Source organism: Lasioglossum baleicum, chromosome 7, assembly GCF_051020765.1.
Source record: "Lasioglossum baleicum chromosome 7, iyLasBale1, whole genome shotgun sequence".
NCBI classification, from domain to species: Eukaryota; Metazoa; Arthropoda; class Insecta; order Hymenoptera; family Halictidae; genus Lasioglossum; species Lasioglossum baleicum.
Genome location: NC_134935.1, coordinates 17,498,906 through 17,517,412, shown reverse-complemented (window position 1 = coordinate 17,517,412; position 18,507 = coordinate 17,498,906). Strand labels below are relative to the sequence as shown.

Here is an 18,507-nt window from a genome sequence, read left to right as displayed (position 1 = left end):
GCAATAACATACTCTAAACAACTGCAGTAGAGTTGAACTAATATATTCCAAACAATTGCAGTAGACGCCTGTGTAACGCGATCAATAATGTGTTTTCAAATATCGTATAGTCTGAATTTCTTGTAGCACGTTACAACTCGTGATCTTCCATTTGTTCGATTAAAGTTAAGATTATTTAAACAACCTTCTCTTGAAGATGATCCATACTTGGATCGAAACGTTGAGAAAAATCTTTTAAATTGCAAAATTGCTTTGTGCGATTCGCTGGAACGCCCGGTCCCAAAACTGGGTTTTTGTTGTCACTAGGACGCGATCAAATTCGGATGCCTCGTTGGAAGTTGATCGTGACCCCATTCAATCCCCGTAATCCGAAACCTGTAAATTTAATTAGCGGCGCCGGGGGACACCGATATATGTAGTACCACTTACTGTGAAGTTCGATAATGACAGCGGTGGTCAACGGCAGCGCCAGATGAGTATTGTTCGCCTTGCAGTACAATTTCGCGTGATAGTGACTCCTCGTGAGACCCTTCAGCGTCACGTTGCTTATGGTCACCACGTTGCTCTCACCTGCTGGTCCTTGGGTCTCTCGAATCTCGGACGGTGCGTCGATTACTTGGGATTCTAGGTACCATGTCACACGGGGTCTTGGGTTACCTGGAACCAAACCAAGAAGAGAACCATAAAACAAATCGTTTCAAAAACTTTTAGGAACAATCAGATCGACCATTGTGGTGCCTTAATCTACACCTTCGGTTTCGTCTCAATTAAAATTAAAATCAAGCAAAATTAATTTCAAGGTCAAAACGTCAACAATTTTTTTTATCGCACCTTATTGTACTCATCACAGGGATAAAAGGTACAAAAGAAACCATGGGTCAAAACTCGACCGTTCTTAATCTACACCTTCGGTTTGGTCTCAATCAAAATTAAAATTAAAAAAAAATTAATTTCAAGGTCAAAACGTCAACAATTTCTTTTATTGCACTTTATTCTACTCGTCACAGGGATAAAAGGTACAAAAGAAACCATGGGTCAAAACTGGGCCGTTCTCTGAAAAAAATTGTCCCCGAATAGGTCGGCAAAGAATTCTTTCCTCGGAGAACTAAAGTAACAATTTCCAAAGGAATGTCACTAGAGGGACGACAGATTGATTTGCCATGTGATCGCTTTGTAAACGGATGTGCGAGTCCTTTGTGTCAGTGATCCTTCGTCTCGCAGCCGCTAGCCGCCGGTATCTACAAGGTAAACGGCGCACAAGGTACGGTATAGGATAGGGGTAGGGATGGACAAGGCGTCTCCTGCGAAGCGTGTCCATCGGCCGGAGTGCACTCCGTCGCTTATGCGTGGCAAACGGGTTGATTGTCGGCCGGGACAATTCTCGTAGTTGTACCAATCGGAACAGACGTGCATCGAGACCGCGTGCCCGTGTCTACGGATGTGTATCAGAGGCTGCGGGCTAGTCGTCAATCACGCCGTCCGACGGGCCTTACTCGGCCGCAACAATAGCGATCGCAATGGAAACCGCCCGACGTCCGCTCGTCAATTTATTGGTCCCGATGTACCGCCCATACCGACACCTAATTTCCCAGGTTAATTATTCCCGCAAGCTTGTCGGCCAGGAATCACGGCCCCCGTTATTCCTCGAGGAACCAGCGCGAACTTCTTCGGCTACCGCGTTCGAGTTAGCTGATTACTTGCCGCCCTCTAAGTTTTGATAAAGGTGTTACGTGTATGAGGTCGTATCGTCGAAGACTCTTGTCATTTTTTCACAATTTCTTTGTCACGTCGTGTAGTAGTTGATCAAATGACGATTAATAAATGATGATAATCATGTTCAATGTCTTTGCACAGTTTAAACTCTAAATGCTCCTCCTTCTTGCGTTGGGTCATCCTCCAGACGTAGGATCGATGCAGAAGTAACATGGACGCGTTCATCGAGGTTTCTCGGTCGAAGGAGTTCGAAGTTTCCGCAGGTCCGAGGGATCGGGTGTCGGCGAGAGCCTTGTAATCTTTCTCGGTACCTCGAGCGGAGAAGAGGATCTCCAGGTATAAAAAGCTCCCGAAGGTTAGAGAAAGAGAGGGAGAGGAAGAGAGAGGAAAAAGAAAAATGTCTTGTTGAATCGAAGAAAGTTCAGGCAGAAACCGAGTTTTCCCGTTAATTTCCTAGATTCCATTATTCAAAGTAATATCGGACGTTTAATGAAAGTTAAGCATTTCGGGGAAGTTTTCCATCCCTCCGTTTTCGTCCGGAATTTTTTAGGATTTTGACGTGGACGACGAGCCGCTCGTAAACTGGCTGCAATTAACGGCTCGTGGAGAAACGCGTCCACGTTTCTCCTACTTCGCGTCGGCAGCGGCGGCGATGCAAACTTCTTAAATTTACGGCTTATCCCGCTGACACGCTCGCTAACGAATTTCTTTCTGCTTGGCTGCGATTCTACCGGAAACTGTTGCCTCTGTTGCCTGCTCCTTCGTTTCTGGTTCCTGCATACAGGAGTGTATGCAAAACGCTCGGAAAAATATAAACGATAAATAAAATCCGCACTCTGCTCATCAGCATCTTCCTCCAAGCTCGTTTATTTCGATTCTTCCGATGGAAGATCGGTAGATCAATGGCGATTAATCGGCGGCGATTAGCCGAACTAAAGCCCCGTTCACTGCGGACCGAGGGAGCCTTGGTCACCGATGCGCGATCGAGAAGCAGAGAACGCGTCCGAGGGAAACGGGGGTCCATTGTAATCGGGTTTTGTTGCCGCACAATGTACTGTCTTCAGTCTTTTCCGCGCGTCACCTTTCCCGTTGCTCCATTGTTCGAGTGTCGCACCGAATGCAATTTTCCAGCGCTCCCGTGGCCCGTGGTAAAATGTTTGTTTTAACGCGACTCGCGATGTGCCACCGCGTTTCTCTTTCGACTCCATTGTTCGCCGGAACCGCGGTGAAATAAATCGGCCGGATTCTCGAAAACGATACTCGCGACGATTGAAAAAATCGAATTGTTTGCGACCCGAATGACGAGCCACTATCGATAAAACCCGGGACCGAGAGCGTCAATTAAAAAAAAAACGATGCAAAACATGGTTTGTTGAAGCAATTTACGAAAGAGGATGGTTTGATGTATGGACAAAGAAAGTACAATATTTTTCGGACTCCCTGTATGCTTAACCCTTTGACTGCTAATGGCGTATACATATGTATACATATACGCCCTCACAAGTCTATCAATATATGCGAAAGGCGTACATATACGCCCGCTGTTTTACCAATTGATTCAATCCACCAATAGGGATTTTGCAAGAACATATTTTAAGTCGTCTTTAAGTAGTATATAGCAAACACAATGTTGGTGCTAATTGTAAGCAGTGTAGAGCGAACAAGTTGAAATGAAGAAGAGGGGGGATAGCGATTTCCTTTTTTCGGAAGAAACTCCATCGCCTTATATCGGAACAAAACGATGTTGGACGATATTCGACTGGTTGTTTGGATTCTCGCACAGCTAATGAAAATGATAACGAGTAAAGGAGACGACCGGAGAGTGGAGAGGCTCGCGAAGCACATAGAATCATCCGGAATCGTAGAAACGGCACCGGGCAAGACACGGCTCGGCGCGGCGCGGCGCGTCGAGAGCCACTAAAATCCGTTTCTTATTGTGCCTCCTTCACCGTCGCGTAACATTATTACGAGCGAGTCGTATCCAGCCCGCGAGTCCGTTGATATATACCTACCTGCGCCATCCATGATACCAGGTGGAAGCCCGGTGAGCAATAAAGATCCCTCTCCTCTTGCCCTCCTACGGCAATCCCCGGGTCCGCGTCCCCTGCTTCCACCTTTTCTGCTTCCGCCTCTCACAGAGGCAATGAAATAATTCCCCGCGACGCAAACCGGAAAGTCGAGAGCGTGTGACATTCACCCTCGATTCCCCATTCCACCGTTTCCCTTTCTCTCCTCTCCTCTCTCCCCCACTCTCCATCTCTCTCTGGGTCTCGCTCGTTTCTACTCTCTACAGACTGAAGAGTGCCACGTCTTTGTCGGTTAGCAGGCTCCCACTCGTCTCTAGCCCTCCCGACGCATAATTCGCTTTTCGAATAAACGAGTTCTCGGGTTCGCGCGAGAAATCCGACCCCGCGAATGCACAATTATGCTCGTGACTCGTCTACTCTCTACTGCTGCATGTCGGGTAACCGTGTGCGCCCGAATCACGCGCGCCTATTTTCAAACGAATTATTCCACGGAACAGGCGAGATGCTTCAGGCTTCACGCTTCGGACGTTGGTTACGCCGTGTTACACGGTCTTGGCATGATTTTTGACACTGGATCTTTATGCGAAATAAAAATTTGATGAAACTTCACTGTGGGGGACCAAAAATTTTCAACGTTTTTGTACGTAAAAAAGATGCGTTCACGCAGTTACGGAGATTCTCGAAAAACACGAATAGATATTTACGTAAAAGTTTATACGATACGATTACGATTACGGAACGGAACACGACGAATTACGGCTACGCGATTTACTATTAAAGAGTTTACGTTTATTCAGTTACATATACATATATTGTTATTCTCAGTTGTGTGCTACTTTTCGTTCAATAAATATTTAGAGTTTAATATCTTTACTGTTACATTAATGATTTTTAAACATTTACTTTTGATGATATTATAGACATCAGTCTTTCCGATATCCCCAATGCAACAGCTATTCGTCCAGTTTAATTGTTACCGATTTTGATGTTCCGGGTCAAAGTAGACCCAGCCGTCGGAGGGTTAGAACAGTTCCCACTGGGGGAATCACGTTTGGAAACATTGACCGCGCTTTGACGTTCGCAGTATCAGCCAAAGATTGCGACGAGCCGGTTGGCCGATGATCGAGAATCAGACGATGTCGAGGTCCTCATCGCCAGGACGTCAGTTTCGAGGATTAAAATTGGCTGGGCTCCAGGATCAGAAGGTCCCCGGGTGCTTCGACACCGTCGCCTGGACGAGGAGTCCCGTAAAAACGAGTCTCCACTCTTTCCTAAACTGTTGTTCGCCCCGCAAAGCAACCCCACCATTCAGCAAACCACCCTCTCTCATCCAGCCCCCGCATCGCTCATACCACCCCCAATTCCTCTCTACCGTTCAAGTTCGCGTACTTCGTTTCGAGTAGGCGAACGCGCGCCGTCTCTAAATGGAATTGGCCTCGCGCCAGTGAATACTCGCGGTTCAAGGAAATAGGATTTCTCGTTCGGTACGCAGGATTCGGAAGACGTTTGCGCCTCCGCAATCTCTTTTCCAGCGATTTACGCGCGATCGCTTGCGCGCACGGATTTCCACCGCTTGCTGTGTTGCCTTGCCAGAGACGTCGCGAGTCCGCGCCGCGCCGCGCCTTACCATCATGGCAGATATTACTGCGCGCGGCACGATTTCCGTTTATCCTAACGCGACGACGTATTCTCGGTTCGTGCCATCAGTTTTTGAAACCCATGCACAACCCCACACCCACTAACCCCCTACCCGCAAGAATATTCGACGATGGAAAACGAACCGCGATGAATAAATAACCGCGCGACGCTTGGCGTTCTATCTAACGAACACTGAGAGCGCCTGCTCTGTTATAGAAACGGGAAGATTGAATTTATTCTGAGTTTCGTAGCCCTAGGTAAATTTGATCATCTAAATGTCTATTTTAGTTACAGTTAGATACTAGTTTAGGTAATTTTTCTACGAAATTTCACTGTCATTCGTATTTCTTAACATTTTTAACTCATATTTAAGCTGAGTTTTTGAATTTTATAAAATTGAATTGCATACTATACCGCAACCCTTTAATTTCACCACGGTTGAGCCGTTTCTCCATCGCGTGTTGTCGGCAAGCGTGTTTTCCTTTCCGAGAGCCCCATTCACAATTTTGATCGAGTGTGACGGATGAGTACAGGCACGGTGCACTTATAAGCGCCGCTACTTATGATAATTCGGTTGGCTGCTCGACCACACTATTTTCTCTAGGCCATTCATTACTTTCGCGATCGATATCGTAGACGGTTGCCTCTCCACGTTGACTCCTAACTAATTAACTCTTCCAGTTGGTAGTTGTAACGAGTCTGTGGCTTGAGAGGTAATTAACAGGTATGGGGTACAATGCCGTTTCCAGTGGTGTGTTATTGTCAGTGAAACAGTAGATCGAATCAGGTGCTTTCTTTCCGAGTTGCTTGAAATCTCGATCTCTCCAATTAAATGAAGCAATATTTCAACGGAACATAAATGAATTTTTAGTACATATAACTTTACACCTCAATACTTGGCTACCTAGGCTACCCATCCGTCAGGACTACGAGCTTGCGACCATCGCGAAGAATTTTTCACAAGACAAACTGCGCCGATCGGAAGGTGACAAATGTTCCTAAATCTAGGCAATCCATAGGGCACTGACCTCCGTGCACCTCGCAGACCAGGAACAGGTCAGCTCCTTCGGGATAGGCCTCGAACAGTTTGCTCATGTCCCTCCTCTTGGCGTCGTAGATTATCGGCTTGGCTGGTGGCACTGCGAACAAAAAGAGAAAACCGTTAGCAAAACGCGAGCTGGTAAAACGTAATACGTCCGAGAGACGTCGGGGCGAGTCGCGGAGACGATAGAGAAAAAAGGTCGGTGATCGCTCGGGAACGGAATAACAGCGGGATCGCGGAGACGGTGCAGGGAAAATAGCTTCCACTCGACTCTGAAGCTTCCGCTTCCTCTCCCCCTTCTTTTCCATCCCTCTTTTTTTTCTCCCCTTCTTCTACGCGCCCCTCTTTCTCTTTTTCTTCGTCTACTTCTTCTTTTGCCAGTTCCACTCTTTCATCAACCGGATTGGTTTGCGATACAGCTCTCGCGCTCGCTCTCGGTAACCGCAAACAGGCCGAGTTTCATCCTGTCGTCGAGTCGCGTGCTTCAACGAATGCCGGATGGAAATTTGCCCCCTCCTCTCCTTTTCCCTCGCGGCCATTGTCGCCGCAAACTCGACTGGAAACGCGCACCTGCAACGGCCTCGCCGTGTTCCTTTGCCCCCGTGCCGGCGCCACTACGCATTAGGCCGAAAACCCGGTTTTCATGGGCAGAATTGAATTTTTGAAGTTTTGTATTTTGACGAAAGTTGAACAATTTTTCCCATCGTTTTGCAATATTTCAAAAAGGTATTTAGTCACAATATCTACGAGCATGCTCTTTGTCCAAGGGTACATTAATTAGTCGAACCCCAACGCAGTTCCCTATCTTCATTCTTATCTTATCTTTAGCAATTTCTACGCGGTTAGGAAGTGTCCAGACAACAGCTTAACACCGGCGCTGCGATTTTTCTACCGGCAGCATCTCTTATCGAGCCTGTGTATCCGACTTCTTTTCAGTTTCCCCGACAATCGCGTAGTCGATATCGCGATAGGATAGTGTCGAGGGACCCAGACGCTCCGGAATAGCCTGTTTGCTGCAGAATGTATCGCTCCGAGCCACGATTACACTCCGAGCGACTGATTTGCTCGGCTTTATTTCAATAATGCGTTCAACCTCCGTTCCACAGCAGCAGCGACCGTACACATTGTCCTTGTCCTCGTTGGTGGCTCGATGTTTGCTCAAATTTCCATTTCCACTGGCATTAACCCCCATATACGCATCTCGAATGGTGTACAATTTGCACGCGAATAGGAGTAAAGATTCTAAACTTTCGAAACTCAAATTTAATGGAACATTATTATCAAACTTTCTATTATTGAACATTATTATTATTAGAAAGGGTAACATAGTTGTGATAGTTACTTCGGGAGAAGTTCGCCAGCTGAGTCGGTTGTCGAGGATTCGTCTTGCCCGTAAATTATAACACTGTGGCTTTTTGGGATTACTTGAATAATATATATATATTTCCAATATGTCTCTCTCATTAATTACACTAACGAGCATAACTGATTCAACACACTTTAAATCAGAATAACTTTTTTATGAATGGACCAAACGACTTCAATTTTTCTGTAAGGCTAGAAGAATTAGTTTAGTAAATGACGTCCACTGTGCGCGTTACCTAAGACGTAATCGTTACATAGTTATAGCTATATGTATTACCTTTCCCCTTCTACGACGACATTCTTCCACGCTTCCGCCATGGCTCGGACATAGAGAGGGTAACATTTTCCACTCGATTCGAGTCAATTCCCATGACCTGGCGATTCTGCGCATTACCAATCAAAGAACGACCAACAAACACTGGCACAACGATACAAAGAGCGTCAGAATTAAATCGTCAGACAAGGGTTTAAAGTCGAGAGGGTTTAAAGACGGTTATACTGCACGGTCTGCAGTGTCCGTTCCCGAAACTCGCTACACAAGCGATGCGATTGAAGACAGCGGGACGAGATCAGCCACGGCACTAATGCACGTCGAGCCATCAAGCTTCCCGGAGTTGTTTTCGCTACGTGGTCGTTTCCATTCCCCTCCCCACATCCTCCTCCGTTCATGAACTCGCGTCAGTTCCGTTTCGAATGGAAGAGAGATCCTGATCGCGTTCGTTCCGTTTCGAACGTCGCTGGCTATAAAATCGTAGAGCAAACCGTTCGTTCGAGGGATCGATTCGTGAAACGAGAGAGAGAGAGAGAGAGAGAGAGAGGAGGGAGATACGATTCGTCGAGAGAGATTCTCGTTCCGCGTCCTTTCTCCGGAGAACGGTTCGCCCGTTCGGCGCCGAGCCGTGGCAAAACGGAAGCGGCGAAACCGACTCCTGAAGAACAACCACCACCAGCACCCCTCCTCCATTCCTCGGTGGATATCCGATGTGAAACGACTCGCAGCTCGATCCCCCCGAGTCTGTACAACAGACGGACGTCGTAATCTTGGCCGAGATTATAGCCGGGGCCGAGCCCAAGACGCCGGTTTAGCGCCGCTAATGCCGGCATTCACGACCTTTTATAGCACGTTTATCCGCCACCCACACGCCCACCACCGACGCAGACAGATCCGATGTTCAACCCGTCGTCCCCCGCATTGTTCTTCCGTGACAATCGAGAACCGCTCTCCCTCTCTTACAGAGACGACCCTTCCCTGACTCTACTATTGTTCCCCGTCGAACGTTCAATTTTCAGCCGGGATATCCGAGACCCTGATTTCCAAAGTCGAACAGATCCAGTTGCCAGCCCTTCGATGCCCTTTGGGAACGAAAAGCCAGTTTCTACGTTATTTTATTAAGATTTCAAGATCGTGGCTGTACGTTGTCAGATGTGGATCTAGACTTTTCCTTGTGTGTGCTTGTAGAGCACGCGAAGACGGATCAAACGAGTAAAATGACGATGTTTTCTGCATTGATTGTGGGACTCAGGAATGAAATGGAAATTTATTTCATCCCTTAATGACTTCGTTACATTGAAAACAACATTACGATATTCTTAAATGCTTCTAATCTTTTACTGTTTTATATTTCATCCAACCAATTTCTTCATAAATGCATAATCATCTGCAATCTAATTATGACTTTACCATTCTGGTTATTTAATCTCGAGAGAGAAAACTAGCTTTTAAACGCAATTATCTCGAGATTAAATTATCGGAACGATACGATCATGGTAATCGTTCGATTCGTCTTTGCATGCTCGACGAGTACATCGAAAATGTAAGCTACCATCTAACAATATGCCGATGACGTAAACTGGGACGTAGTGTATCGGAGCCCGATAGATAGTAACCATAATCTCTGCATCCTTTCTCGCACCCAGCGTATCTGTTCTACTTTGATAAAGTTGTTCGTAGGAACAGGAGTATACCCTTTGGTATATAAGATCGTTGTGTTTGGCTTCCTTGAAAAACTCGTACGGGGAAAATCGAAATCACGGGTAATTGTTAGCGATGTTGTCGGACAAATGCGGCCTTGCGGGAGCAACAGACGACAGGCTTGAATCTATAGCTAGCCTGGAGTACATGAGCGGGAAAGGAGGACGACAAGCGGTTGGGCACGTCTTGGTCCGATAGCGTCGCAGAATATCCCGCAAACGGTGTATCCGGATCGTGGCGAGGAAGAGATAGCTGCGAGAGCCGAGTGCACACTGGATGCTCGACCATAAGCGCGCACGGGGAAAAATGAAACCTGAAAATGTCTCACTGACTCGTACTACCAGCAAAATAGCACACGAAGGTCCTCTTTATTCGTACCATTCTAGCGACACGGAGCTAATTATTACTTTTTCAAATGAAATTACACATTGTCTCTGCGCGTTTCAGTAAGCAAGAACTTTTGCACTGTCCTAATACTATTTTCAATGGACTAAAATGATTACAGAGAGAATTCTCCTGTTTCCTGCAACAAATAAGAAGAGATCTTAATTCGCATAAAGATCCTCAGTCTACATATACGTTAGATCAGGGCTGATTGGTGTGGGAAGCGCAAGTCCTCTAGTGGACCTATTTAGCTCCTTCTCTTGTCCTCATCTCTCGCACATTTTCCCCAGTCGCCTGACATTCAAAAGTACCCTGCGCAAAACACAGCGCAGCAGATTCCCCTTTCATTGCTCGAAGTTAGTACTGTGTCCAGTTTCTCGGCGGACACCCAGTATGCGAGACGTAGCTCCGTAAAACGTGTAGAAACTGCATAGCGCTGGGTTCCACGGAACCAGCAAGGAAGCACGCACGGGTAAACAAATGCAAGACGGATCGTGCATCACGGTGCAAGGCGTTTGCGTTCAGGACCGCGCAGAAGAAGCGACGTTGTTGGTGTCGTAGATCGCGCAAGACGCGTTCGCACGTAAGGCGACAAGCCACGGACGACAACGTCCTCAGTTCTGGGATAGCGAAATAAGCAACGGACCACTGCTATCCGCGTTACCATCACGAAGAACTCGGGGAACTCGTCGAACGTGACGAGACTGTAGCTGCAGGTAGCTTTCCTGTGTACTATTCTCTATGGTCTCTATGGGCCTGGCCAGACTTGTGGAAGCTCTGCTCAAGAGGAGAGATTAGAGTTTACTCTGGGAGCAAATGCTTGAAACGAAAATAAGAACGCTTTTTCGTGTCGTTTATAGACTGCCGATTTGATGCATTTACGGCAAAAAGGCATTTATTAATTAATAAATGAATGCTTTCGGCCAACTTCGGTCTCTCGTTTTATTCGTCAATATGTTCCGAGTCGTTTTTGCTTGACTTTTCATCGAGGCTGTTTTATTTAGCTTGCACATAATCTACCATCGGTGGTACACACGCCACCTGTTAAGTATATTCGATCGTATTTTATTAATCATACGATTAAATCCTGACCGCCTGCGGCTCCTTTTTAGTCACCGCTATGTACATTTATGTGTTCAATCGATTTTATTTATGTCCCAAGGCGACAGAGGATCGAGTTTGATCAGATACTTTCTGATTCCACTTTTCTAGATTTATTTTCGAATACGGGGTGTTTAAAAAATTGGTCAAAATTCATAGGAGTTCGTAACTGTAGATCGCCTTGAAGTGGCATTAAACTTAAAACGAAGCATAGAATTGATTTCCAACATATTGCACGTATAATTGCAACTGTAACAACCGTTGAAACAACTTTGAAATTAAAATGAAGTATAAAATCGCAACTGAGCGAAACATTGGGATGGACTGAGGAGTGTAGAGAAAGAAAAGTGCACTGGTTAAGCGAACAATGCTCGCGGAAACCTCTTCAGTTCGGGTAGACCGTTCCCGATCCTTTATCTTTGCGATTAAACGCGTCGGTAATGGATACGGGTAGGAGGCCAGCGCGGCGTTCGTTAAAAGAAAAAGAAACGAGGCGGGAATGGCTCGAGAGGGAAGTAAATCTCCGAAAGTAACGGTAGAGTCCAATAACGAGTGCGTGATACAGTCTGGAAGTCGATAAATCTGATCGGTGTCCTGGAAAGTCCAGAACACGGCTGAAAGAGCGAGAGCGAGTAGCTGGACGAAAGTGGAAGTGGAAGCGGGAAAGTGGAGTTCGTTAAACGAGCTTAACGTGTGCCGCCGCGGTAAAGCATTACTCCCGGCTAACGGGCCGTGTTGCAAACCCTATTAGCAATATATTTTCTCGGTCCACCGGATCCGCGGCTCTCGGCTATTGTGCAGAAGGCCATTCCGAGACAAGCCGCGTCGTCCGAGCGGTTTGCTTCTCATCCTCGAGCAGAACTGATTGTGAGCGTATCCGCGCGCGTTTTCCTTTCGGCGTCGCCAACTGGAAACTTTCTTGGTCGACGAACTGGACGAAGTCGATCCTGCAGCACCGATGCGTTTCCGTTCGCTGTTTCGATTCGTCTGCTTATTCACACGTGCACTAGCGCGCAGTTTCTGGATATGCTGTACGGTGTGGCGAGCAATGGACAAAAATAAAAAAAGTCAAGAAAAAAGAAATAAATTCTGGTTGTCAAGAAAATAGCGAGGTACTGGAAGAATTGTCAAATAACGGTACTAGCAATCGAGAGTTAGCGCGATAGAGTCAATAGTTCTCCACTTTATTAAAAAAACTTAACTTTATCTTATTAACTAGAACACCGACATCACTTATAACTAATAAAACGAACGATAGAGAGAGATTAAGAAATATAATACAAAGAGAAGAAGGCACAAGAAGCGCAAGGGCCCTTTTTCTGTATCGGTAGCGAGGTTTAGCTCAAGTTAAGCAGGAGTTTTAAAAGCAACTGTCCTTTTCGTCGGTGACTGAATTTGCCAATTTATTGTCAAAATGGTTTATTTCGCGAGAGTCCTAGCACCTCTTCTGTAACTGTGACTCTGCAGAAGTTTTCAGAGTTACGGAGAGAATACTGTGCACTAGGAAATCTGAAGAGGGTTCTTCGCTGGCTAGAAGGTCCGTGGTCAGGACACGGTTTGAAAATATTTTCGCAGATTTCCAGGACATTGCCCGAGGAGTACACGACCTAGGTACTCACGAAGGAACGGTGGATTATCCGACGTAATTCGTGGTTTCCCCCTGTGCGTCGCGTTGTCCTAAAGGCACCGTGCCGAAACGCGTGCGAATGGAAAACTTTGTGATCGAGAATCGCCAGAGGTAGTTACCCCCCCGCTGCACCCCCGAAACAACCGTTGCGAACCTGGGCCGTCTTCCGGATCGAGTAAACGTCGACAGAATTTCCTCGGATATCGAACGAATCGGTTCCGAAAACGGCCGCGGGCTATCGCGCAGAGTTTCTCGCAACGTGTTTTCTTCCGTCTTGTTTCGACTCGCGATCTTCTCTTTTCAAACGACTTGGAGCACGCTGCAGTACCTAGCTGTTATTTAAAATGAAATTCTGTTTCAACGAGGAACAAGGTTGTCCTGAATTACAACAAAGGAGTGAAATAAAAATTTATTTTGAGGTTGTAAATGATATAACGATATTTTTGCCGTTTCTAATTACACTCGTTCTTGTCCTGAATTACAACAAACGAGTGAAATAAAAATTTATTTTGAGGTTGTAAATGATATAACGATATTTTTGCCGTTTCTAATTACACTCGTTCTTGTCACAAATGCATAAAACCCGCTGTCTGTACGCGACTCACGTGGCAGATGTCAGGTCCGGTGGTCCAGCCACTGATAATAATTAGCAAATCAAAAATATATTTTCGATCTTTTTCCGATAATGTTGCACGAGACGTAAACACTGAATTTCATTATCATTAAGCCATCAAATATTGCATCGAGTTACAACCGCTAGCAGCCATCTACATAGGATTATTATCCCATGAGATTTATTTCGTTATTAGACCCCACTTCGAATTCAGAAACCTTATCAAATAAATAAGAATCGACTTCAAAACCAGCTTCGACTTCAACTATCCAAATTCTACGATAAAACCCAAGTAATTTCAGAAAGTCCATAAAGTCATGTGGAAGCCGAGTCAAAATTCAATCTACCATCCTGGGTCACGAAGAGCCATCATGTCGCCTGAAAAAATCATGCCAGACCCATCCTCATAAACCGGAAACTGTCGAAGAATTCCGAGGCGTGTTTAATCCGTAAGTCCATCGGTATTCGGCGCAAGAAAATATTCTGGCGATTCGAGTTTATCGGATTCCCAAGGCGCATCCAGCTCTCATCACCAGCCAGAAAGATGCGCAGACAGACGGACGAACGGACATGTTCCGGGTGCACGTGTACGACTGCAGGGCTGCAGTTGCATCGTGTTGGTGACCGGTTGCTGCGTGACTTGGATATCGGGCCGGGGCCACGTAACGATTACCGTTAAAAATTTAGGAAAATTCCGGCCGAGGCGATGTTATTTTTATGCGAGCGTGTTGCCCCCGCTTCGCTCCCCCTTTTAGGTTCCCTTTTGGTTCTCGTTCTGGTCCCGGTGCCCACCTCGATATGCGCCGCACGTATTTCTTTGTGTATTCTCTGAAACACTTTTTCCCGTCGCAATTGTATTCCCGCTGGATTTTTCATGACAATAACGGCTCGAGCTGTCGCGATTCCCGTCCCCGCTGTTTTCCGTCGACGTCGAACCGAACGATTAAGCGCCCCGGGCGTCCACAGCCTCGCCGAATCGCTACGAGAACGGTTATGTCACGGTTATGTCATGTGAAAATAACGCGAGATTTAGGAATCTTTTCTCGCGCGACTATCGCAACGGATTTGCACCAAAAAGGTGCAATATGATATTATTCCGAGTTGATTAAAGGTAAATCGTTAGCTCACGTTCCGCAACGACCGACGCGACGCGGAAAAAATATGGTATTCAACTAAAAAAAATTATTACTGTTATGTTCCACCAATCCGATCATCTTGAAACTTTTGTATCAATTAAATAGGTAACAGAACATTGTTCTTGAATTTTTTGGAAGTGGTCACTCGAAGGGCTGCTTGCAATTCCCACCCCCCCCCAAAAATGAAATGATATTTTTCTACCCTTAATAATTTGATTAGAATTGTGAAAAAAATATCTAATATGAAGGTTGTAAGAAAGAAAATGATACAGTTAAGGGTGTTTACCCTCATATCATCCTTATATGATGGGTTATAGCGACTTAAAATTTTATCTTTCAACCTAAAACCATTGTTTTCCACACAATGTCAATAAAAATTGTGGGTGGGGCCGCTGGACCATTCTCAGTCTGCTGGACCAACGTGAGACAGAACAGAAAGCAGTGAAAAATATAAAATATCTGCTCTTTCCAGATACAGTTTTTAATTTAAAAATTTCTCGAGGAAATTTCAATTTTGGTGGGATGCTACCCGAAATTCCAGTTAAAATTTACGACAGTACGAGTCTCTCACACAATCGGAAATCTGTTCAGAACGTGATCGTGGTGCCTCGCAGCGTGGAAACAACACAAGCAAGCAAGCCTATAAATTCTTGGCACTCTGCGCATCCACCAGCCCGTATATCTTCGGTTTTTATTCTCCCTCTGGCCGGGGATGTATGAAGAGACAATTAAAGTCTGTGTTTTAATTAAAGAACTCTGTCGAGCTTATTTACAGCTTCGTCGGGATTCAGGAGAGTGATTCAGCGCAGGAACGCGACTAGAATGGAAAAAGGAGAAGCGAGCCGCGTTACGATTTCCATAAGCCGTCGACGGGATTCGTTGAGTTCCCTTTTTGAACAAGATTGCTCGAAGGAAGAGGGTGCGTGAGAGTCTGTCAAAGGATATTGAAACGATCCGGGCTTCTGACAATTAGTTGTGACCCGTTTTTCGAAAAAGGATGCCGGCAATACGTTGAAAAGGTAGCTGAAGTCATAATAACTGTATTTCATCTGTGTTCTTCCTTGCTTCTTAGTTCCTAACTGACGGTCACACATTGCAAATGGTAGTCGGACGACGGACAGCTATTATGACAGTCTGTATCTCAGGATTCTGTGGTAAAATCGTACTAGACCAGAGGCGAAGGTTCTGTCTGCGCCATTGACGTTTGCGTCTTCGACTTCAGTGGCCCCGAAACGCCACTTGCAGACATTTTTCCGTTGAAAATCCCGCGAGACGCGGCGACCTTGGGATTTTCCAGAGAGTTGCCGTGTCTCGAACGCGCCTGCATTTTCGTGCAGGTTGTCACGGAACCGTCGGCCCGGTTAGGCGAACGATAAAACTCGTCGAACAAGGATGCCGGCGTGGCCGTCGTTTCGCCGCACCGGAATAGAAACACCGTAGTGTTTTATGGTTTGCGCCTTCTACGGAAATTGGATGTTTTACGAACGCTGCCGACTCCCGGCAAACGTGACCGGGAAAGATGGACTCGCTGCACACCGTATCTGCCAGTCGAACACATTCTCTCTATCTTTCTCTCTCACTTTCTGTTCGCTTGTCCCGCGAGTCTTTTCTCCTCGTCCTCACTTCACCCGTTCCACAGGCTCGTCCTCCATTTTTCTTATCGCAGCGGGGTCGAACGTTTGCGTTTGACAAGCGATCGTTGTCCTTGCTACGAGGCACTGTTACTTTAAAAGCGGAGAACTAGGAAAATGCTCGCGATCGTTCGCCTCCCTTTTCATCGCGATGATTGTTTGCGCCCCCTCCCCCACAGCCGGACGCACTATTTCCGCTCCTGTCATTTCCGGCCCAAACCTCGAATCTCGAGGTTTCATCATTCGTTTGCACCGGCCCCCTGCCGAAAATTTCAAATTAGATTTACGCGAGTTGGTTGGTCGCGGTTTTCTTAAATTAAGCCAACCCCTTGTATTGCCACTTATTTTATATGTTGAAAATACTAGAGAAGTTGTACAGTACAATTTCTTTATGTGGGCTTATATATCATAACGAGAACGTTGTATTAAAAAAATCTATGGTGTTTAATTGGCCAGTAAAATACCCCTGAAGTTAAATACCTCCTTTATAAAGAACTCCTACAACTTCGCATTAATTTGAATAATTTATTCAAGGAGCCCCCCTTGAAATTCGAGGTTAAGACAGATACGAATTGTGTCCATCGTTTCGGGATTTCCACGTTGGCGCATCACGCTGAAGACACTCGTGTGCAGGGATCAGGATAAGGAAAAGAGGACAGGGGGCGCACGTGCGCGGAAACATCGACCTCGTCCCCGGGTTGAACGTGATCCTTTTGTCGAGGAAAACTGCCTATCTATCTGCAACACTCGCGCAAGGTCTGCGGATAATAGCTGCGTATTGCGCGCCGATACAGCCGCGAGATTTATGCACGGAATATATCGCGGTGGACGCGATATCGCCACCCGGGATATCCAGTTACGGGGTCTGTCGGTTTTTCCCGAACGTGGAAAACGATAGCGCCGCTGCTGGTTGCCGTGGCTGCTGCTGCTGCCGCTCTCGTTCTCGAAAGTAGACAGAGAGCGTCCCCTAAATTGTCCGTTTCTATCGCGGATTACTCGGAGATTTATTTCAGGACATCGACTAACGCGAGACCGTACACCAGTTTTACGGTTATCCTCTCTATCGGCGTGGCCTGCCCGCGGAAATATCGCCGGCAAGAGTTTACAAGGTAGTAAAAGCCACGGCCGCGGACGATGTATCGCGACGTTGATCGCGATACCGAGATTTATCGGACGAACGCCGCGAGCCGATTCGTGCCCGCCGTCTCCTACCATCGGCCAATTGAATCTATCCGAGAGGATCCTCTGCCGCCATTGTTCCGGTACGGAAATTTTCATTCCTGCGAATCCTCGACGAGATTTCACCTGACGTAAAGCTTGTTTTTCGAGTTTTTTTTTTAACGGAAGCTGGTGGGTATGGGACTCGAAACTTTGTGGATTTATTAAGCAATCTTTTGAGCACACCAAAATAATAAATGATTGCACACCCCTCCTGCAACTCAGCTCCACAATGAAGACGTTTGCTAAGGTCCACAAGCTTCAAACTAAAATCCCCAACATCCGCAAACGGCGCGATAGCCTGAATCAGAAAGCAATCGCACTCGGACGCCAGCAGTGCGTGTTCTCTAGGCACGGGGCGATTTCCAGCGATAACGATTCCATAGAAATCGACTCCGAACCAGCGTCGGGTCGCCTAAACGGGGCAGCATGCTGGACGGGACAGCACCGCGCGCATGGTTCGAGTACCGATCCCGAACAATATCCGATTAGTATGAGGGCGGCGTAAAACGTTTTCTCGATTCCGGCGATGTAGCGGCCATTTCGGTCGTGCGTGTATATAGATATATAAAAAGCCGGAGTGGGGGTGTAGTGAGGGGATTGCAGACGATTCCAGGGGCGATAAAATTGATCAGCCAGGGTGCCGGCTGAGGGTGAACGGTATCGGGAACGATATCGAGATTTATCGCGATGCTGGCGAGCTGCGATTCCACCGGCGAGGATCGGTTCCGTCTTGGTGTGGCTTCGACCGCGAGAGCCGGGCAGATTCAATCGAGAAACGTCGCTCGATACCATCGCAGCCGTCGAATGCGAGCATTATGTTATAGATAGCAGGGCCCCGAGCTCGCTGCCCCGGGACGCGGGATCCATTCGAAAATTTCCATCGCACATAAATTCCGATCGTTTCCGAGAACGTCTTACGACTGTCACCACGTTCAAGGACGTCCTCTCCACCAGGAAATACACGAAACGAGCCACCCAACACCAGTTTGACCATTCGTGACCACAACCTTTTCTTGGATACACCCTGCAAAACCTCT

General features: G+C 46.7%; 1 protein-coding gene across 3 annotated transcripts in view; it reads right to left on the bottom strand.

Moving 5' to 3' along the window:
* LOC143210516 (hemicentin-1) overlaps positions 1 to 18,507 on the bottom strand; it is a 188,898-nt gene that overhangs the window by 88,431 nt on the left and 81,960 nt on the right. For all 3 annotated transcript variants that reach the window (XR_013009270.1, XM_076427417.1, XM_076427418.1), the window contains exons 5-6: positions 6,407 to 6,517; positions 430 to 657 (exon numbers count right to left, since the gene is read on the bottom strand). Coding sequence is in view for 2 of the 3 variants with exons in the window: in XM_076427417.1 (XP_076283532.1) it covers positions 430 to 657; positions 6,407 to 6,517 (339 nt within the window). In the remaining variant the exon portion in view is untranslated. The remainder of the gene's footprint in view (positions 1 to 429; positions 658 to 6,406; positions 6,518 to 18,507) is intronic.